We start from the raw sequence: 21,015 nt of genomic DNA, 5'->3' as shown, positions 1-21,015 counted from the left end.
CACCGGCCCTTCCCGCCCTCCCTGACGCAACGAACAACCACCGACCCGCTTCCCCGCTTCCCAGGCCGTTCCGGGCGCTGGGGTCTCCCCTGGCCGGGCCGCGGGCACCGGGAGGAGCAGAGGCCTCCCCGGATGGGGCCTGGCCCGAGGGGCCCCCGCCCCACCCCGCCCCGCGCCGGAAGCGGCGCCCACGTGAGGCGCGCAGGGGCTGCTGGGCCGCGCGGCGCCGACTGCGGCCTTTAAAGCGTCGGAGCGGGTGGCGCGCGGGCTGCGCCGGGGCTGCCGCAGGTTCGTGCGCGGGGAGGCGGTGGCGGCGGGCCGCGCTCCGCCAGGCCGGGCCAGGCCCCACTGAGGAGCGGCGGGGCCCAGCGGGGGAGCGGCGGCCGGGCCGGGAGGGAGGGAGGAAGGAGTCCCCGGGGCGGCGGAGCACGTGCTGCCGCTCGTCCCCCGGCAGAAACGCAGCGCGGGCCCGGTGGAGGCCGGGTGGGGTGGGAGGGGGCGCTGGGGGCGCCGCTCCCGCCATCGGGGAGCCCGGGCCCGACCCCGAGCGGCGGGCGGTCCTCGGGCAGCGCTCACCTCAGGCTGCGGCCGCGACGAGGTGTCCGTCGGGCGGGAACCGCGGCCACGGGGCCGCCGGAGGAGGGGTGTGTTGTCGCTGTGGTAGCGGAAGAGTGTCTTAGACCAAACGGGTGGTCTCCTAATATAGACCTGAGGTTCAGGAGCCGACGTTTCTATCATTTAAATGCTTCTGGTAAGAAATTACTTTTTATATTGCACTGATTCTGCTCAAAAAACAACTGAAAGCGACATCTGTGATAAGAAGTGGCGGCAGTTAAACCTTAACTTAAATATAACGCTATATTTTGATATAAGAACCTGGTCAGAGTACTCAGACCTCTTACACGTGGGTTCCTGAACAACACATTGCAGCAACAGCAGTTCCATGTTACTTCATTGGGGAAACTTTGCTTTAAACAAAGCTTTTCACTCTATTACAGTGACGGTAAAGGCCGTTCACCTGCAACTGAGCTCTGTCCAGATCTTGAAACTAAGTGACTGATAAGATGAAAATCCACTGGAGAGTTCTTCTGGGATGATCTATCTGATACAGCATGGCCTCAAATTGTTCTAGATAAAGGGCGTGACTGTCCTTTTCCATTTGTAATCTAAATCTCATGCCTATTTGTGTTATTTTGTTTCCATTTTGAGTGGTACTGATACAGACTGTTGGCACGCAAAAAGAACAAGTCAGTGTGGTCTACTAAGAAAGCACTTACAATAAAATCTTACGTAGGATTTTGCACGCTGTTCAGACTGTGGCTGTTCTTCAGTGGAGCTAGCTTCTTATCAGTCTTTGTTGCTGCACAGCAACTGAAAACTATCGATCTGGAAGTTGGATCCAGAAGACTAGCTTGTGCCAAATGACCGAGCTAAAGAGTCTGCAGTGAGCATGTGCAGCAAGACTAGGATTCGTCTGAAATTAGAAGGCTGCTTCTGCTTTTATTCTAAATAGGTTAGAGCTCGATCAGTGTCTGAACTGAATTCCACGTATGGCAAGCTCTGGTCTTTCTTAGCCTTGCCTTCAGTTTGTTGTTACTTGCAGCTGAGCAGGTGCTTTTTATAAAAGCTTTTCTGGGTGTAAGACTTAATCTGAAGGACTTGACCCAGGTCTTGTGTTTTTTACACTTCTGTAGAGTCTGGCTTTTACCTTGAAAATACTGCTAGGGAACTGATTTTGGTTTTCATCTCTTCTTAGCAGTGGAGCTGAGCCTTACTATATGGAAAGCAAGTTGCTGGTTGTGGGGTGAGGCAGACTGGGAGAGTGGTGCACGGTGAGAGCTGGGGAAGTGTAAGAGGACAGATTGAGGGGGGGTTCTCTCTAAATGACAAAACAGCAAAGTGAACAGCTTTACCAAGGGATCGTCTTGTAACTGTACTGTCTCAGTGTGCACCACTGGATTATCTGTTCTACAGTTCTAGAACATATTCTTAATGCATTTTTCTTAAAACAGGATATATGACTAAAATCCAAGTTTGCTGGTTTTTTTTCCCCTCAGAATATGCAAGAGAGCAAAATTTTTCACATCTCCTAGTATGTTGTCTTAAGCATTAATTGAGCTGTACTGTGAAAGGCACCCTGAAGAAAATGGTTCACTTAAATATGTTGCCTGGTGCTTAAAAAAAATCTGCCACACCTGGAGGAGACTTTGCAATGTGAGTTAAATCACCAAACTAAGGTTTGAGAATATGAAGATTCAGATAGATGCCATTCAGTCCTTGTTTTTGATCCTGAGGATATACTTTTATGCCAAATCTAATGCGCTACAGCTGCTTGCTGCCATAGAAGGGTTTTTCTGATTATTTTTTTTTCTCCTCTTGTGCTCTCTGCCCTAACAGCTCCATCACTATTGTTTTCTACAGGCTGAATCAAGCCAGTGATAAATTTATCTAATGGAACTGTTCTTCCCTTTCACCAGTGGGAGTTAACTTTCTGTGGGATCAGGTGTTACAGTAGCACACTGTAACAGGGGAGTGTGATCCACTAGTTGATCCAATGGAAAAAGCTGAGACTACTTTATAGACTGCCATTAAATTACACCACGTTAGGTATAATGTAAAATAGAACACTGGTTTCTCTCACCAGTCAGGTGTTGGGGACAACATTGCAGGGGAGCGTTAAGATAGTGCCAGCATCTGAATGTGGTGGCGAACTAATTAAGTCTCCTGTAGTCAGGGTGGCTAATGTGAGACACTTCTAAAGTAACTGCAACTGTTAGCTTGTTATTAGTGTACTGTGCGCTATGTTAGTGTGCTACTGTTACTGTGCTATGGCCTGGATTTTTGTGAAGAGCTTTATAGACAAATGGATCACACTCTGAGCATAGCTGTCAACTAACACTGAAATCATGCCTTCAAGAGTGTTACAACGTTAGGTACAGGTGGAAGTCCAGTAGTGGAGACCAGGATGCAAATTTTAAGGCTGTAAGTGCCTAGATTATAAAGAACTACAAATCAAAGGATGCAGCATAGCCTTGAGATGAGGAAGAAGTGGGAATACTGCAGACTGCAGTAGGCTGAACAATGATCAGTGAATTAAACCACAAAAATAAGATGGGGCTGCTAGTGGGTGTTCTGATGAAAAACATTGTTTCCTGTGACAAGGGAGTCCCAGGGGAGTTTGCCCTGCTTCTGCGTTGTCAGTCATCTTGATGCTCTGAAAGATGTTACTGTCCTGCGAGTGGCAGAAATGCTTCAATCTCCTAATAAACTATGCAAGACTGGAGTGCAAACCTGTCTTTATCAGTAATCTTAATGGTCACTGATCTGTGAACTGGGGTCACTGGGGGCCATGAATCTGTTTCATCTTTTGTAGGTGGATTTAACAAGTGTGATAGTGCCCAAAGTGAGAAAGAAGAAATCTGTGCTTCATAGTTCAAAACTGAATTAAAACCAATTTCTGACAGCTTTATAAAGCTGCATTTTTCCTCAAGGATTACTCTTCACGCTCTATCCTTATCTTAAGAGCAATTAGATAGACATTTTGTGATCCCAGTTAACTTTCTGGCCAGCAGCTGCTTTCTTACCAACCTTCTAGAGTATCTAGTGACTGTGTCTGATATAGTGGGATTATATGCTTAATGCCAGTTAAGGGAAGAAGTTACTTTCAAGTTAAAACATCTTCTTATCAAAGATGCCCAGTTCGGTGTTCAGACAGAACTGCAGTTAAGGCAGTTTGTGAAGGAGAGAACTAGCCGCCTTCAGGATGTATTAGTAAATGCAGATATTTTCATTCCTTCCTCCAGTAAGTTCCTTGAACTTTCAAAGATGAATTAGGAGGTAGAAACTTTAGAAAAGTTTCTAATTATACCTGTTTAGGAATGCTAAGCGTTTTTTGTTATTGATGTTATGCCTAGTGATAAGAGGTTGGATTTGACTTAAAGAACAAATGTTGTTGGCTCTCAGGTTTGTTGCTGCCAGGTACCAACTGAGGATCGCTGCCTAGAAAAAGGTAAATAGCAGATAATGCTGTAAAGTGCCAGCATTTTTTTACTTATCTTGAATGTAGGCTGCCAAATGCTGCCCTAACAACCAAAGTATTTCACTTGTGGTTTTTTCCAGTTGTTTCATAGTTTCCCCTTGGAGTTTTGCCGTCGTGTTTAAAGTCGGCTCACAAGCATAAACGTATAGCTAAAGAACTTGTGCGGTATCTCATTTAGATGAGGCTGTAGCGAAATGCAACACTATATGAATATAAGTCTGTCGAATGTGCTATTCAATACTTAGTGCCTTTGCTCTATATTCTCTTCAATACAGCTGGTGAAAATGGCTGAAAATGGAGATGGTGAAAACATGTCTATTTTGGAAAACAAAATCTGTCAGCAAATTGAGGTAAGTTCAATTTATAGTTTGGGATCTGGACTGAGATGTAGTTTTGGAGGCATTCGTTGGTAGGGACTTGGCTAGGGAAGTTAACTTCAGAGGGAGTTAGACTTGAATCTTTAGCTCTTCAGAAATGTCTGTCACAGGTCTATGACAGGTATTTAATACTTTAAGATAATTCATAATTGTTGTCTAAGTTGGAAGTTATACTTGTCTAGAGTTGCCTGTAAGACCACCATTTAAAAACACAAAATGTTTAACTCACTAGTGTTTCAGGTGCTATAGCGAGCGAATGTATCATTAAACAATTTATTACTATGTTCACTGGGGTTATTGTATCTATGCAAATAGGAAGATGCATTTTAATTCTATGTGACTTAATTTTTGGGGGGGGGAATTAATTCCTCCTATCTGGGAATCTGTGCTGGTCCAAATATTAGCATATTGCATAACTTGCTATTATGCTTTACTGCTTTGTAATTACAGATAAACTTATGTGCCTACTTTAGATTAACTATTTCTCACTGTAGAGGCTTGGAGGGTTACCCTACAATGGGAATCTGAGCATATCACTTAAAATGACATCTGGAACAAAAACGTTTTTCTGAAGGACAAAAATGCAGCTGCACATGAATCCCCATTAGCATACAGAGCTGTAGTCATTATTTATAGGAAAAAAACCCCCAAACCCACAAACAGAGATTGAGGAAAAATAGTTGATAAAGCTAAACTTGTGGTAATGTGAGTTTGAGGTGTACTAGAGGGAGAGGTATTGTTGTAAAACCTGCACTGATTTTTTAAAGCACAATGATATTGGTGGAAACACTCCAACTTAGCCTATGGCTTCAAGTATTTGACCCTAGTTAGATGACTGGCCGTAAGCAAAAGAATCTGATTAACTTGTCTATCTTGTACTGAATTGTCTTCCCATGCTGGACATGATCAAAATGAGAACATAGTAAATTAAAATAAAAACAATTTATTTGTCCTACAGTATTTTCTTGAATGAGACCTAAAAACTCTAGTCTACGTGTACGATTTCTTGGTGTGGCAAATACAACAATCTTGCTTATACATTCCTTAAGTAAGAACCAAAACCTGAATCTGTTGGTGACAAATTTGACTTTTGACTCTGTAGAGCTTGATCAGATCGATGAATAATTATGTTAACAGAATAAGCTTTACACCCTTCCTAAACAAAACTGCAGTCTACCTTTGCCTCATTAGTCCCACTGGATGAAGCACTGGTATTCTTTATAGCTTACGTGTTACAGCTAACTTTTGGAAAAGTATCATGTTAAAGCAGGAATTAATAGTTGCAGAATTTCTAATTGTTCAGATGAATGAATTTTGGTATGTCGCAATCCACTGCAGTAAATTGTCAGATAAAAATGAGCTTTTAAGACTGAACATTCAAAGACAAACCTCTCTCCCCACTCCCTCCCCCTTCTTTTTTGCAGTACTACTTTGGCAATCACAATCTACCAAGAGACAAGTTCCTAAAGGAACAGATCAAACTAGATGATGGCTGGGTGCCTTTAGAAGTAATGATCAAATTCAACAGGTAAAACAAAGTAATCTGGATGGAAGGGTGACTTCCAGCTAGTTATCTCTATTTGGGGCAATGTCCCTGGTCTGTATGTACAACTCCTATTGCTATTTTAATGCTTGGCTTCAGCTCTGCCTGTGTATTTGTGATAACCTGTCTCTGCTTACTCAACAGGTTAAGTCGCCTTTCAAAAGATTTTAGTGTTATTGTAGAAGCACTAAGAAAATCCAAGACTGGTTTAATGGAAATAAATGAAGACAAAACTAAAATCAGAAGATCTCCAAACAAACCCCTTCCTGAATTAAATGACCAGTATAAGGCTGCAATTAAAAACAGATCCGTATATGTTGTAAGTAAACTCCTTCCTTTGCTCTGTGCTGTTCTGCATGTCTTCGACTGAAAACCATCTAAGCAAAGCTTGAATTAGCTCATACTATATAGGTTATAATTCCTGACTAAGTGTCAGTTTGTTGCATATAATTAGAGCTTGTTGTTATCTTGCAGAAAGGCTTTCCGCTTGATGCAACTCTTGATGATATCAAAGAATGGCTTGAGGATAAAGGTCCAGTTGAAAACATTCAAATGAGGAGAACGCTGCAGAGAACATTTAAGGTAGCTCTTGTGATGAACAATTAAACGTGGGGCAGGGATCCCCCCTGGCCCCAGAAAACATTCTGCTCTGTGACTCTTAACGCTGAATGTCTCTTACCATTTCACAGGGCTCAATATTTGCAGTTTTCGATAGTGTTGAGTCTGCCAAGAAGTTCACAGAGATCCCAAACCAAAAGTACAAAGACACAGAGTTGATAGTACTTTTCAAGTAAGTCCACTTAACTGATATACGAACTAATAATGGTGAAGGGTGGATTTAGACAAGAATCTGGCCTGAGCTGAGAAGTGTAAGTTTCTACACTGTTGTACGGGTATTGATAGCTGTACCTTTTGAAAACTGGCATCTCAACTCCCAAAGATTATCTCAGCTGTTTCTTGGCTACTGCTGTCTTACAAACGAATCATAACGGAACACTTCAAATGATATTAACTTAGCTTATATTCTATTGAAGGGAGGAATATTGTATAAAGAAGAATGAAGAAAGGAAACAAAACAAAGTAGAAGCTAAAGCAAGAGCTAAACAGTAAGTCATTATCAATTAAGTGCCTGTTTTTACTCACCTGACCACACGTGAACCAATTCTTAACTAATTTAACTTTTCTACAGGGAAAAAGAAGAAAAACAGAAACAAGCAGCAGATGCTGAAATGGTATGGGTTTCTTAAATCTCTATACCTGAAAACTACACAGTGTTTGCTTTTATAAGGATTTTCAATCCACACATAACAAACATGCTCCTGCAGCTACATTTTGTAAAGCTAACGTGTAGGATAGGATATTCACAATTTGAAATTCTGTAATAGAAGGTTCACTTCAGCTTTTCCAACTAACCTACAGTAAGACTTTGTTTTGTCATGGTATTTACTCTAATTTTCAAGAGACTAATTTTGTTTAAAGGATCATGTCCTGAATGTAAATTGTTAGGCAAGTAATCACCTGTTCAGAAGTGATCTTAAATGCACCATTGAGATCATAATTCTTATGTGGTATTTGAAGGATCCAGTAAGGATTTAACTAGTATTATAGAGATTTTCAACGTGAGGTGTAGCCATCAGAAAACTGTTTTGTAGAATTTAAAGAGTGTAACTCTCTTACGGGAAAGCAATCCTAAGTTCCACGTAAATGTATTATAGGAAGTGAAGAAAATTTAAAAAAGGGAAAAAATAAAAAGGAGGGGGGACATACACCATGCAAGACTTGGACATCAGCATAAATAAGCTTTGTAGAAAGAATGCTTGTGTTAGTGGTGGTGCTAAGGGGCGGGACTTCAATTGATTATTTATCACTATCATGTTTTAATAGTCTTAGGATTGGGTGGGTGGGGGGGAAGAATATTCAAGCTTGACTCTTCAACAAAAATGTGGGTTTTTTTTAATTTCATTTAGAAGTCTCTGGAAGAAAAGACAGGATGTCTTTTGAAGTTTTCTGGTGATCTAGATGATCAAACATGCAGAGAAGATCTCCACGATGTATTTTCTGGTCACGGAGAAATCAAATGGATACACTTTGTCAGAGGTGCGAAGGAGGTCAGTAGAATCTTCTATTCTGTATTACAGTTTGAAACTGAATGATTAAATGTTTGTTCTCTAATATAATCAAATAAATTATTTGATTTGTGGAATTGCAGAATATTTATAGAAAATTAAATTATTCCCTCAAACTCTTTCAAAAGAACAGATAAAGGTTCCATCCTTCTCAGTTGGGAAGTTCAAAAATTGAGACTGAGAATGTTTGTTAGGGCAGTCTGAGGGTTTTGCTTCAGTCTAGACTTATTTTTACATCATGCAAGAGTAGGGAACCTGCTGAAGTAATAACAGGGTATGTTGTTCATCATTCTAGACAAATGTTTTCGCGGTAAAATTCAAATGCAAATGCCACTCTTCTTTTTTAGGGAATTATCCTATTTAAAGATATTGCAAAAGAAGCTCTGGAAAAAGCCAAAGCAGCACATAATGGAAACTTACAGCTTCGGAACAAGGATGTTACATGGGAAGTGATAGAAGGAGATGCAGAGAAAGAAGCTCTGAAAAAAATCCTGGAAGATCAGCAAGAATTGCTGAAACAGAAAACAAAAGGTCCTCCTCTTATTTATTTAAGCATTTATAATGTCGTAGAAGTGTCATTGTGTGAAAGTAATTGTGTAAATAGTGAATACATACTGAACACTGATTAACTGTAAAGCATTCTTTTGAGCCTTGCCATTTAAAAGACAAATGATACAAAGTTACTGACATCCTACATCCCCACAGGACGCAAAATTAAAGGAAAAGGAAGAGGGGGAAAGGCACCTCAAGGTGCACACAAAGGGAAAGTACAGTTCCAGGGTAAGAAAATAAAGTTTGAGAATGAAGAAGAAGGTGGCGAAGATGATACTAAAACAGGTATGTCATTCTGTGCACTGGAGGCAGCTTCTTTAGTACATGGAGTTACCTTCTGGAGAAGTACCCATGTTTCTTACAAGTGTTTCAGATTTGGCCCTACATCGTGGTATTTCTGTCCTCTGTCAGTATCAGTAAAGTAACTTCAGGGGTCTTCTGCTTGATTCCTTCCAGAACTGTCCAAAAAGCATATTAAAATAATTACTAGATAGCTGAGGCTGTCTTTAACCAACTTACAGGGTTGTTTAAAACTGTCCAAAAAGCATATTAAAATAATTACTAGATAGCTGAGGCTGTACTTACAGGGTTGTTTAAAAACATTCTGCATTGAAGATGGTAGTTGTCAGCAACATTACACAACTGTACACATCCAGTCTCTTGAGTGGTGATTTTTTTGCTTGAGGATATGAGAAGACTAATAGTTCTGCATATTGGTATTTAGCTTGGAGGAGATAAAGAACTAAGCTTTTGTTCATTAGATGTGGCACCTGCTTAAACAAAACCCAGTGAAACCTCCTCCTGTTACATTGTATTCCTTCATCTTCTTACCTGCCCTCCTGCTGTGAAGTTATACAGGGAAGAAGCTCTTCAAAGTTGGTGTGTTAGAACATCTAAAAGCTCTAAGTGGCAGTAATAAGTAAATCTTTTAGCATAGCAGTGGCTTTGGATAAATTAGGACTCATCCTTGAACTTACATGGTAGGAAGGGTTTGTTTTTTCAGAAGATTTCAAGTAATGCTGAAATGCTTTCCTTTACCATAAATGACTACATATTCAATCTTGCAGAACCAGCAAGTCCCAAGAAGAGACCGCTAGAGGAAACGGAAAAAGAAGAACCCACACCAAAACAACTGAAAACAGAAAATGGAGGTGGAGATCAGTAATACTAAAATAAATAAATAAAAAAATCATTGGTTTTATTGTTCCATTTTCAATAGGTTTTAAAGACATGCCTCAGTTCAGGAGTTTCTTGGCAGAAAATCTAATGAAATCCACTTCAATGTCAACCTACAATGAGAGGAAAGCTTCATTTTGTTGGGTTACAGCTTTTTTGTTGTTGTTGTTGTTGTTGTTAAAAGCATGCTTACTCTTAACATACCACCCTGGAAAACTCTTTTATATTTATAGTTTTGTTTATACTGTCAGATCCTCTCAACTTCTCTGCACCTCATTCAAATGTAAAAGGTTCTGGACTTTGTAATCGTGCAGTTACGTTAAATAGCAGCTGCCAATAAATTCAGAACTTCAAACTGCTTATTACTGAAGCCTGGATGTTAATGTAGTATAAAGCTGTAACTGTGAAGTAGCAAAGCTAAAGGACACACTTCCGTCACTTAGGTTCAAGTCACCAAGAGACTAGGTACAGCTGAATAAAACTTCTACTGTTTGCTACTCAACATACCTAACAATCTTCAAATCTTGCTCAGTCTACTCCAGGATTCTCTCTACTTCCCCTGTGGTAATGGGATGAGCATCTCCTAGGCCAGCAACCAGCACCCAGGAACTTGGCCTGCTCTAGCATCCTGGATGGATCTTCTATTGCAGGAGGAAGCGCGTAACTTCTTCCTGCCCCTCTAAGATGGTTCTGTGAGGGACTTCACTGGCTGTAGCTATTTGCAGTGCAGAGCATAGAACACTGAAATAACGCTACAGCTGTAAAATCCTAATTACTCTGGTCTTCATTACTTAATTCAGGCTAAATTCCAGCTGCAGATAGGATCAAGCAAATAGCTATGAAAAGCTGAGTCAAGGAAGGCAACCCTTAGCTTTTTCACATCTAGTTGCAGTGCTGGCTTTAATCTGTGTACATAGCTTTGGCTTGCCTTACAATGATTCTTTACCCTGTTCAACTACAAAATGTAGTAACAGCAGTGGAACTGCTCTCAAGTGCTGTGAGCATTCCTCATCCAGTAATTTATTTACCTGCCTAGTACAAGACAGAGCATTTTCTCAGTTACATTAGGTTTTATACTTACTGATTTCTTCTTATGGAACTTGTATGATGCTGGTAGGTCATACCTAAGTTCTGTGAACAGTACAAAGAATTCTTGTTAGACTAGAATGATTGTTAGTCAGTTGACTTACACCCTGCAGCCATATTCTTCCATTGCCCACCTCTGTTGCCCCCTCACTGGATAACTGGAGACCTCTAGACCTCTGGACTAGATTGTGACTGGAGATTTAAGCCAGCCACATCACACAGTAAGTGGATGGCTGAAATGCAGTTGTGCTTCAAGCACTTGTGCAACTTCCACGTCTCAAGTTGTATGACTGTGTAAAGCATCCAGCTGCTGATATTTAAGAATTGGGAAGATACTGGAGCAACTGTCAGAAAAATACTGGTGTGACGATAAAGACAGGATGCTTTTTTGTGTGAGAACTGACCTGCACTTTGCTTTTGTTATTCAGGAAGGTAGGTAACTTCTGCTTGGAGGCAAAATCTAGTCCAGGAAGAAATTCAATTCTAGTTCTGCACAGAATATGTATTCCTCAGAGCTTTATTAAGTGCCTGCTTGTATTCTAGCCAGGTAGCAAGGTATTAAAAAAAAAAAAAAAAAAAAAGGCTGCTTAAAAAAAGGACTTGCATCCTTTTCAGTGTTAAATCACACTTAAATTTACCTCAGGCTGTTAAGACTTGCTAGTAGTGTTATAGATATTAAAATGTTTCGTTTTGGTTTTTTTTTTTTAACAAATTAATCTTACCTGCTATGACTTCCATCTTCACTTCCCATTCATCTGCTTTCTTTTGAATGTGCTACAATATCAAATAGTCACAGGTTAATTTAAAAGCTTTTTTTCTATGTTGTCTTATAAACATCGACACCCCTGTACTTATTTAAGAAGTCTCCCGTGCTTTTGTTTTTCAAGCTGAAACATTAGAGCATGTACTTCTCTTGATGTATGTGACATCACAGTTATTCCATATGATTAGTGTTTACCCAAAACAAGTTTCCTACTCCATAAAGGTGTGAAGAAATTGGTGAAGCTACAGACAGCATCATTAAATGCCAGCTATTTCATTGCCTGGTTAACGCTCACCCTACTAAAATAAAGAGACTTACCTGCCTTGTTGAAGTTTTGTGAAGGGAATACACAGCTGTTTTTGCCATTTGTAAAGCAGTTTTCAGGAAAATCATATCCATTCCTAAAAGAATGTTGAAATTATTAGAAACATTCAACGCAAGCTTAAACTGGAGGACTTAAATATTTGCTTCACACTTTGATTTTTCTGGAATAGCTATTTGAGAAACAGGACTGAATACATTAAGGTACATAATGCTTTTCTAAAACTTATGCAATTGCTTTTAGTAAAAGAGAAAAATTATAGGATGTGAAATAGCTAATATTGTTTATTTCAAACCCAGTGATTGCTAGTTACAATGCTGAAGCCGTTAATCTGTGCTTAGGAAACTGATTCCAGATCAGCAAAACTCTAGGTAATGACAATAGGTAATTGTGATAACGAAGGGAGATGTTTCATTAGAAGTTCATTAGAAGTGTTTCCCTTGCTGTTTCATTCCCAATAATTTCTAACTGACTTTTGGAATTACCAACCTTTATTATGCTTGGTACCAAACGGAGGGTTCATTATAACTGTGTCAAAAGTCTCTGCCATGCCGTCAGATAAAGAACAGACATCACACTGAACCATGTTGATGTTCGTGAGCTCAAAGTCTTCAATATTGCTATTAAAAATTCCCAGTGCATCTGCATCTATGTCAAACCCCACACACAATCTATTAAAAAAAAAAAGTGCCACATATTAGTCTCGTGCAAAATAAAATGGTGTTTTAAAGTCTATAGTAAAGTTAAAAGGATCTGCATACACAACTTGAATTACCTAGGGAATGTAACAAGCATACGCTATAAAAATACATGATAAAAACGCGAGTAGCTCTGTTGCCCTTTCTCAAATATCCTTTTCAAGTTTGTGAAGGAAGTTTCACGTGTTCATTTAGTGCTTCAGGGGAAAGCAAACATTATGACTTCCAAACTCATGGCAACTGTCCATCTCTTCCACTATTTTAATGGTTATTGACTGTCTAAACATATTAAATAGCCTCATTATGCACCAGATTAAATACCTAAAATGAGTTTAGTTCAGCATTACTATGTTCTTCTACTCTCCTGTGCCAGAAAAAAAATCCCACCAGAACTTAGTGTTAAATACTTACCCTGCTCCTAACATTGCACTTCCAATGCTGAGCATGCCACAACCACATCCTAAATCTGCAATTGTTTTGTTTTCAATATCATCAAAAGTATTGTGAATTGTATAAAGCATACATGCTGGGAAAAAAACCAACAAAACAAACAAAAATCACAGGTCAATACTATCAAATATGCATCTGATTAATCAAGAAAAGTTACTTCTGCCTTCAGAAAACTCTGAACTAAAGGTTTCTTGTAATGCAAAATTAAGCTAATGTTCTCGCTGCCCGTAATTCTCTTTTTCATTTATATGTGAAAACAAGTCAAAAACATTTTGACGAGTTACAGATCTTTGGTGGAGAGAATACACACAGAGCTGTGAATATTGTCTGTGGAAAAAGTATGCCTCTACATTTGTTTGGGTAAAAATAATAGAAAGATGTAAAATATTGGAAAAAATAATATTTAATTTTACTGTTTCTTGGGTATCATGAAGTAAGTGCATTTCAGCCTTCTCATTTACAGGTTAAAATGTTTCTATCACAACATTATCTTTTAAATCAATTTACTTGATTTTTGGATTGTACATTAACAGTGTACTTCTAATGAAAAGAAGTTAACAGATCATTAAAAAATAATTAATTACATTCCTGCTGGATACAATTTCTCAACTCCTTTTAGTGCAAAAGCTTCAAATGAGATAATGCAGTAAAAACATTTTTTTTTTTGTTTTCCGAAGTGCTGATGAAGAACTAGTAAAAGAGGTGCCGGTAACCTCTACCTGCGATGTGAGGTCTTGTTGGATACTGTTCAAGGAGCAGTTTTGGACTTTCAAAAGTATCGACTTGCTGAAGGCAGCTTTCCAGTTCTTTGAGCTTTAATTTCTTCATGTTTATAGTTTAACTGAGGAAAACAATGTGTTATCAGTTGCAATGACATAAATAAACGGCATATTATTTTATACTTGAAATCCTACTGTCCTCCTCACTGTCTCCCAGCTGTTTCCATGCAGCCGCCTCGGAGATCCAGCTGACGGCCCACCGATGGCGGTGGGGTGTGTGTGCGTGCACGCAAGCCCGGTGCCGACTAACGGGAGGCTGTTCCCGCACCGCGGTAGCCCCTTTCCTCACGCACCGCCGGTAACCGGCTCCCGCCAGCCGCCTCGGAGATCCCGCGCCCCCCTCGGCCCGGGCTCCGCTCCTCCCGCCAGGCCCCGCGACAGACGTCCAGCCCTCAGCGGAGCCGGAACCGAGGCCCGGGGATCTCCACCCCCCACGCCCGTCGCCCGCCAGGGCCCCCTCCGCGACCGCGGAGCCGCACACACCTCGACCACCCCCACTCACCGCGGCCCAGCGGGGCGGGCTGAGGGGGCCGGGCCGGGCCGAGCGCCGCCGCGCAACTTCCGCCGCGCCGCGCCCCGAGCCAGCCCCCGGCGCCGGGCCGGGTAGCGCCGCGCTCCGCCCCCTGCCGCAGGGCCGCCGCCCCGTTCCGGGCGAACGGGGAGGGGAAAGACAGGGGAACTTTCCCCTTCTTGTCACTAGCTGTGACCTGTCACGTACAAACACGATACGTTTTATTACAACTTTATGTTGGGTGCCCGTGAAAGGCCCCCCCGGATGTCCCCCCAGCGCTTCCTTGGCTGTCAAGGGACACGAGGGACAGCGAGGAGAGGGACCTCTGCCGGTGCGGCGGAAAGGACCCTTTTTGAGAGGAAAGTAGCAGATTCGCTCACTTTTCTCATGTTTTCCTCCCCGTGATCCCGGGGGGAGACCCGCCGCGCCGCTGCCCGCCATTCCCTGCCCTGAGGGGCCGCACCGCCGGCCACCAGAGGAGGCAGGGCGGCGAAGCCAGCAGAGGGGCGCCCGCCTCGGGGGCTTTGTTGCTGTCAGATAAAAGCTCACTTTCACTTAGGGACAGGTTTTGGTTTGGTTTCGGGGTCTTCGGCGCGGTGCGGTGCCGCCGCCGGTGGTGTCCCGCCGTGACAGCGGGGCTCAGAGGCGCTTTCCGCGTCCCCCACTCCTCAGAGCCGCCGCCTCAGCCTGGCGGGACCGCCACGGCCCGGACACACCGGCGCGGTGCCTTTGCTTCACGGCAGCCTCCTCGCTGGAGCCGCGGCCCAGTAACAAAGAGGACTCCGTTAACGCCGGTGGCCGGCCCCCCCTTCCCCAGGCAGGCGCTCCAGGCGAAGGGCGGTGAGGGCCGCGGTGGCAGGCGGCGCGCCCCCCGCCCTGACAAGAAGTTTCAGGCCAGCGGGCGGCGACATTTTGTGGGGCGGGCGGCGCACCTGCGCGGTGCCCGGGCTGGCGGGGAGGGCAGAGGAAGAGGAGGGGTAATGTCAGGGGAGGGGAGAGGCAGTGTCAGGAGGAGGTAGCGGGCGGGTGGCGGGGAGGGCGCCCGTTCCGCGGCTATCGCGAGAGGGAGGCGCCGCTGGGAGGGGAGAGAGGGCGGCGCGGGGGGAGCCCCAGAGCCGGGAGCCCGGCGCAGCCGTAACGGCTCCTCAGTTTCCCATCATGGCGGGGGCCGGCGCCAGCGGCCCGGATAAGGGGGTGACGGCGGCGCAGCTGAAGACGGCGCTGTGCGGCGAGAGCGGGGCAGAGGCGGCGGGAGAGCTGCGGGCGCTGCTGGCGCGGGTGCTGGCCCCCGCGGCGGGCCCGGGCTCTGGTGGCGGGGAGGCGGCGGCCGAGGCGCTGGAGTGGTGCCGCTGCCTGCTGTCGGGCGGGGAGCCCTGGGACAGCTTCGTGCAAGCCGTGCGGGCCTACGACCCAGCCACGCTGTGCGGCCTGGTGTGGACAGCCAACTTCGTGGCCTACCGGTGCCGGACGTGCGGGATCTCGCCCTGCATGAGCCTGTGCGCAGAGTGCTTCCACCAAGGCGAACACGCCGGGCACGACTACAACATGTTCCGGAGCCAGGCGGGGGGCGCCTGCGACTGCGGCGACAGCAACGTCATGCGGGAGGCCGGGTGAGCGCCGGGCGACCTCGGCGGGACGGGCGGGCACCTGCCGGCGCGGCGGGGGGCGGCCCCCGAGGGCCCAGCGGCCTCCCCGCGGGGCGGCGGAGGTGTGGCCGCGGCTCGGCCTCTGCCCGGTGCCTGTCTAGGAGGCGGGTGAGCGGGGCACCTGCTTCCGTCTGAGTCGCCTCCCTCCCTGTCTGGCCGGGGGTCGGAGGAGGATCGGTGGAAGCGGCGCCCGAGCCGGGCTGAGCGGCGGGGGGTCAGCCCCGCCTTCTCTCCCGGCGGGGGTCCGGCGAGGTGGCTTCCTTCTTTGTTGACGGGCGTGTGCCTTTTTTTTTTTTTTTTGGGCGGGGGGGGGTGGCTCATGCAAATCTGGTTGCCCTCGCAGCGGGTGCCTGTGCCTTCGGGGAAGCTGATAAGGCGGAGTGCATGGGAGGCGGTACCTGTCAGCTCCCAGCGAGCTGCTTTGGCCTAGCGCAGCCAGCCAGGAGGTCTGGCCAAATACTTTTGGACTTCGGGCGAGCAAATACGCCGAAGTGAACAGATTGAGTAAGAGGGAGCCATTTTTTTGTGCTTTCCCAGTCTGCGGTTCCGTCTTGCCTTGTGGTTTTGGTATTCTCGGCTTTCAGTCAAGGAATTCGGTCACTCTTAGATGGGTACAGCCAGGGTAGGGTTTTGAGGAAGTCAAATGTCCTTGGTATTCTGTAAGCATGCAGACCTGCTGGAGGCAAGACTTGGGTACCTGGCCAGAATGTGAAAGAAGAAAATGGTACCTTCTTCAGAAAGAAGAATGTGGTACCTCATTATACCCTTCTTTGTTCCCTTTGTACTCAATGGTCAAAGGGAAGATCAGTCAACCAATAATTGGGTGGAGGTGATACCTGGCCAGTAAACTTCAAATTTCACATCTGATTGTCTTTCTGGAGCTGCCTGTGTTCCTGTTCATTCACCAGGGAGCTAAAGACTTTGCCAGAAGACACTTTGGAGTGCTTGAGTGAGGCTTCTCTTCTGACTAGCTTTCTAGAATAGCCTCTGTCTTGATGGTCTTAGACTGGGTGAGATATTCTCTCCTTGTAAAAACTGTCCCGTCTCTTCCCAATAAATCCTGAGTTGTGGCATACCTAGCAGAAAATGCTAGGAACATGCAGAAGTATTAAAACATTTTCATTGGTTCTTTTCATGTTTTTAAGATTTACAGTGTATAATTCTGCACCGCTCACTCTGCATCTTAAGGTTCCTTCTGGTCTTGGGCTTCTACTTAGAGATTTCACTAATTCTGCTTTTTTCTGTTGCTTGAAGGTTGTTGTCTTGGCTCTGATTCTTTGTGTCTATAGACACCATTCTCCTGCTCTAGGCCTTGAGATGGCTTCATTCTTTGTTTCTTCTTAAGTTTTTTTTTTTTTTCCCCCCTTTGTTTCTCTTGATATCTGTCTTCATCGTTTCTTCATTCTTCCTTTTTGGTGGAGTCTTTTCTCATTGGTAGACTCCCTCCAATGGAAGAATTTTTTCCCTCCTTTTGTTTTTATTAATCTTAACTGGTTTCAAGGGGCTACTGCTGAAGTGATTCTTTATCAGCTCTTGTTCAACTTCTGGCGATTCTGCCTTCCTCAGTATCACTGAAGTAACAGTTCCCCTTGATCTTGAGAAGTAAGAAAAAAACTTAATGTCACTTCTTCTAGTGGTCAGCGTGGGATAGATTTAGGGCTCCTCTTAGTGGTAGGATTTTAATAGAGCATAGACAAATTGAACTACTTTAGGTAAATATTGAAATGACTTCTGGTACTGCTCTCATCCCAGAGTTTATAGCTTTCACCGTTGTCTTTTCCTATTTTAAACTATTTTTGTCTTGAAGAAAACTGGTGTAATAAAGAACAAACAAAAAAATGCTATTAAACTTGCAGTGTAAACTGATACAAACCCTGAGGGAGTAAGACCGTTCTCCTCAGTTCTATTATATTTACCCTACTTATTACTTTTAATAGTAGGATTCGAGAGTAAAATTGCCTTGGGTGTGAGGTAGGTCCCTTCAGGAAGTTTGATCATTTTAGATAAATAATTCCGTAGTATCCATTCAGAAACAACGCTCTTGAGTTGAGCAGTAGATTTTCCAGTCCTCATGGTCATACAGGAGGACAATACATGACGGTGCGTGGGGTGCCTGCACTCAACATAAGGTCACCCCTGCTTATCTAAAGAATTGATGTTAAGCCAGTGCAATTAAGTGAACTAGAAACTTTGCTGTGCAACACAAAGTTAAGCTTAAACCAATGTAAAAACATTAATGCACGCAAACACACACGGAGTTTTGCCTATTGACTTGAATTGCTTCAGTGCAGCATGTTTAGATAAACTGATTTAACTGTGTATACAAATCAGTTGCACAATTACAAAGGTAATGCTTTGCATGTTAAAGTTAGGTGGCCTTCATGGTAGAATCAGGAAACCAGAGTGTGTCTAGCCCGATATAACCTTGGCCACCACAGCCTAGGCTTCTATTAATAGCAAGGGAATCAAATGTGGAGCCTACTTACGAACTTTATCTACCATCTGCCTGCTCAGATAAAATTTTGTGTGGATACTGTATACGAATATTATAGTAACAGTAGTTTCTGTTGGTTCTTGTTATCTTGTCTCCATGTTCAGAGTTTTTGGATTGTCACACTTTTGAACCTTTTGATTCCTATGCAAATCTCAGTGTTTTTGATGATTAAGTTAGTTGCAGTTGGTCTGATCTACTAGAATGTAATTTAGACTTTAGAAAATATCCAAGTTTGTAAATGTAACTGCTTGTCAAAGTATTAAAAACTCTAGTTGTGGCAAGGTCTAATAGATTTTTAAGATCCAGTGATATGTCAGTGAGTGAAAATAGTTTGTAGTCGTCTCCCATATGGTATGTAGCCATGGGCAAATAAAATTTTGCAGCTCCATCAGAGGTAATTAATAATGCTTTGAAGAAGGCAAAATCTTCAGTTCTAAAGCATTTATAGTAGACATATGTTCATAGTTCAGCAGGTGAGTTCATCTGTTGGAGGAGAAAAACCCCATGCAGTTGGACAGGAGAAAATTCAGACTGGAGTATTTTTTTGGTTGGTAGATGATCTTGAGTTATAATGAAACTTGATAGTTTATAAAATAAGCTTGAAGAAAGCAATATGCCATGTGGTTGTAATAAGAGTATAACTAGTCAGTAGTCCGTTACTGATGAGTACCGTCTTGTTTCTGTGGCTGTCTTGTTCCGATTCCCCTTTAAGTCTGTAGACAATAACCTGATATACTAGAGAGCCTCTACACTTTGGCTATTTCATTCCCCCGTGTCCTGTTTCTGAGTATGCCTCACTGTGTGTTGACTTATTTGTTAAATTAATCATGTGGGAAGCAGATGTTTTAGTGCTGCATTACAGTACAAAGAGAATAATATCTTCATCAAGGGTTGCATATCCTGAAAGGCAAAAAGCCAGGTAAAGAATTTCATTAAACAGGCTTCTGCATTGATGTTTGCTGTGTATTTGATGGTAGTTATGGCAACCAATGGCTCCATTGACATAGAGCTTTGCCTTCTCTTATGACTTACATCAAAGGGTCTAAGAAATTATCAATTGCCACTTGCGACAGTGGGCCATTTCTTTATCAGTAGGCGTGTGAAGTAAAAAACCCTGTAGTTATAAGAAAGGTAGCTGTTATAGATTGATGTTATATGCTGTGTGTTCAAAAGCACCTTCAGGTATCTAGCTCTAAGCTTTTCTGCAGTCCTGTCTCTAATGATCCACACTTATCTTTCCATTTAGCTGTGTGTCTTAGAGGGTACATCAGTGTATGTTTCATGGAGATCTTGTCCAAGCTACATGCTAGATCAGACTTCTCTCCCTCTCTCTCTCTCTCTCTCCCCCCCAACCCCCATCTTCATTATGTCTCTCCTGGGGACTGATGCATCTGTTGGGTCTACCATGATCCCTTATGAAAAGGCTGGAAAATTCTCCTTGCCTCCGCTCACTGCCAACAAGTATGAGAAGTATATTCTTAGTTTCTAGCCTGCTTATTTTCTTCTGCTTTAGTTTATTTAGAATTAGCTCTGTTTTTCTGGTGTGTTTAAAATGTTTGCACCCAGTAAGTATTATTGAATAGTTTTAGTTAAATTTTGAACAGTAGATACCTAGCGTTGATGACCTTACTACTCTGTCCCCATATCCTTCTTTCCCTCCTTCTGACTCAATTCCTTTTCAGACACACTTCCTTAGAGGAGCTCATTTCAGTAGAAATGGCCTTGCTGTGCTGTTTGGGAGCTATGGAAGAATACATTCTATTTCTTTTAGTTTCTGTTGCTAAGTAAGAGTAAAGGACCGTTTTCCTATTCTAGACTTGAGAAAACTTAAACAAATAGCGTGACAACAAAAAAGCAAGCTTGCTGTTGAGAAAGCTATTATTGTTACCCTTGGATATATTCTGTGCATGTTCACCAGACAAGGTCTCTTCTATCATCTTGGGTTCTGGCAGCTGTGATCCACTTAAGATCAAAAAAGTCAGATCTGCCGGTGGCTGGGTTCTGGGACATACAGGTAATAACTATTTTACTGGCATTAAGTAGCTTATGTGGTTATTTTATGGAGTGTCTTGCAACAGCGAAATCACCTGTTCAGCACACATATAGCATATTGCTGCTTCAAGGTTGTCCCTTCCGGTGTGACTCTATCAATTGTATTCTTTAACACTAGGCAAGAAGGTTTCGGTTCTCCAGCACGTAGGCTAGGTTTGGTAATGCAGCCTCAAGGAGGGAAGAGTTCAAGAAGCTGCTGAAACAGATGCTTTATCAACAGGCTGAGACCCTGCACATTATCAAGGAGTTTAGCCTCTGAGCGTTATGAAGCCATGTAAAAACGACCTTGTGTTCAGGATTGTTGTGCTGGTACAAATGGTGTTCCGTAGGATCTCTATCAACTCCGTGCAGCTTCTCTGCTTTTGAAGTCCTTTGGACTATTGCGGACTTCTGGCTGAAGC

At 43.4% G+C, this 21,015-nt stretch overlaps 3 protein-coding genes across 16 annotated transcripts in view; 2 read left to right on the top strand and 1 right to left on the bottom strand.

The window, feature by feature from the left end:
• SSB (small RNA binding exonuclease protection factor La) overlaps nt 1-10,175 on the top strand; it is a 32,029-nt gene extending 21,854 nt beyond the window's left edge. The window contains exons 1-13 of one of the 6 annotated variants that reach the window (XM_074596317.1): nt 173-288; nt 3,964-4,009; nt 4,315-4,389; nt 5,841-5,944; nt 6,104-6,278; nt 6,434-6,541; nt 6,649-6,749; nt 6,994-7,065; nt 7,149-7,191; nt 7,927-8,067; nt 8,433-8,616; nt 8,791-8,922; nt 9,705-10,175. In XM_074596317.1, coding sequence (XP_074452418.1) covers nt 4,324-4,389; nt 5,841-5,944; nt 6,104-6,278; nt 6,434-6,541; nt 6,649-6,749; nt 6,994-7,065; nt 7,149-7,191; nt 7,927-8,067; nt 8,433-8,616; nt 8,791-8,922; nt 9,705-9,802 — 1,224 coding nt within the window. In that variant the 5' untranslated portion in view covers nt 173-288; nt 3,964-4,009; nt 4,315-4,323 and the 3' untranslated portion in view covers nt 9,803-10,175. Of the gene's footprint in view, nt 1-151; nt 289-415; nt 752-2,057; nt 2,215-3,963; nt 4,010-4,314; nt 4,390-5,840; nt 5,945-6,103; nt 6,279-6,433; nt 6,542-6,648; nt 6,750-6,993; nt 7,066-7,148; nt 7,192-7,926; nt 8,068-8,432; nt 8,617-8,790; nt 8,923-9,704 lie in introns of those variants that run through there. The other 5 variants (XM_074596320.1, XM_074596316.1, XM_074596315.1 and 2 more) reach the window with 5 other exon arrangements.
• METTL5 (methyltransferase 5, N6-adenosine) lies at nt 8,613-14,527 on the bottom strand. 5 transcript variants are annotated; one of them, XM_074596335.1, is made up of 8 exons: nt 14,414-14,527; nt 13,852-13,973; nt 13,094-13,208; nt 12,474-12,655; nt 11,981-12,063; nt 11,622-11,673; nt 10,895-10,944; nt 8,613-9,095 (listed from the first exon to the last, which is right to left on the bottom strand). In XM_074596335.1, the coding sequence occupies exons 2-8, from the start codon at nt 13,958-13,960 to the stop codon at nt 9,051-9,053; spliced, it is 636 nt and encodes a 211-aa protein (XP_074452436.1). In that variant the 5' UTR covers nt 13,961-13,973; nt 14,414-14,527; the 3' UTR covers nt 8,613-9,050. The 5 variants fall into 5 exon arrangements, with proteins under 5 accessions (XP_074452436.1, XP_074452437.1, XP_074452433.1 ...); XM_074596336.1 differs by having other exon boundaries at nt 14,395-14,480; XM_074596332.1 differs by lacking the exon at nt 8,613-9,095 and adding an exon at nt 9,815-9,926.
• Nucleotides 14,528-15,485: 958 nt separating this feature from the next.
• Nucleotides 15,486-21,015, top strand: part of UBR3 (ubiquitin protein ligase E3 component n-recognin 3) — a 114,127-nt gene continuing 108,597 nt past the window's right edge. For 2 of the 5 annotated variants that reach the window (XM_074596308.1, XM_074596307.1), the window contains exon 1: nt 15,486-16,032. In XM_074596308.1, the coding sequence (XP_074452409.1) occupies nt 15,581-16,032 (452 nt within the window). In that variant the 5' untranslated portion in view covers nt 15,486-15,580. The remainder of the gene's footprint in view (nt 16,033-21,015) is intronic. The other 3 variants (XM_074596311.1, XM_074596306.1, XM_074596309.1) reach the window with 2 other exon arrangements.

This window comes from Larus michahellis, chromosome 7 (assembly GCF_964199755.1).
Source record: "Larus michahellis chromosome 7, bLarMic1.1, whole genome shotgun sequence".
Classification (NCBI taxonomy): Eukaryota; Metazoa; Chordata; class Aves; order Charadriiformes; family Laridae; genus Larus; species Larus michahellis.
This window is presented reverse-complemented; position numbering and strand designations above follow the sequence as displayed.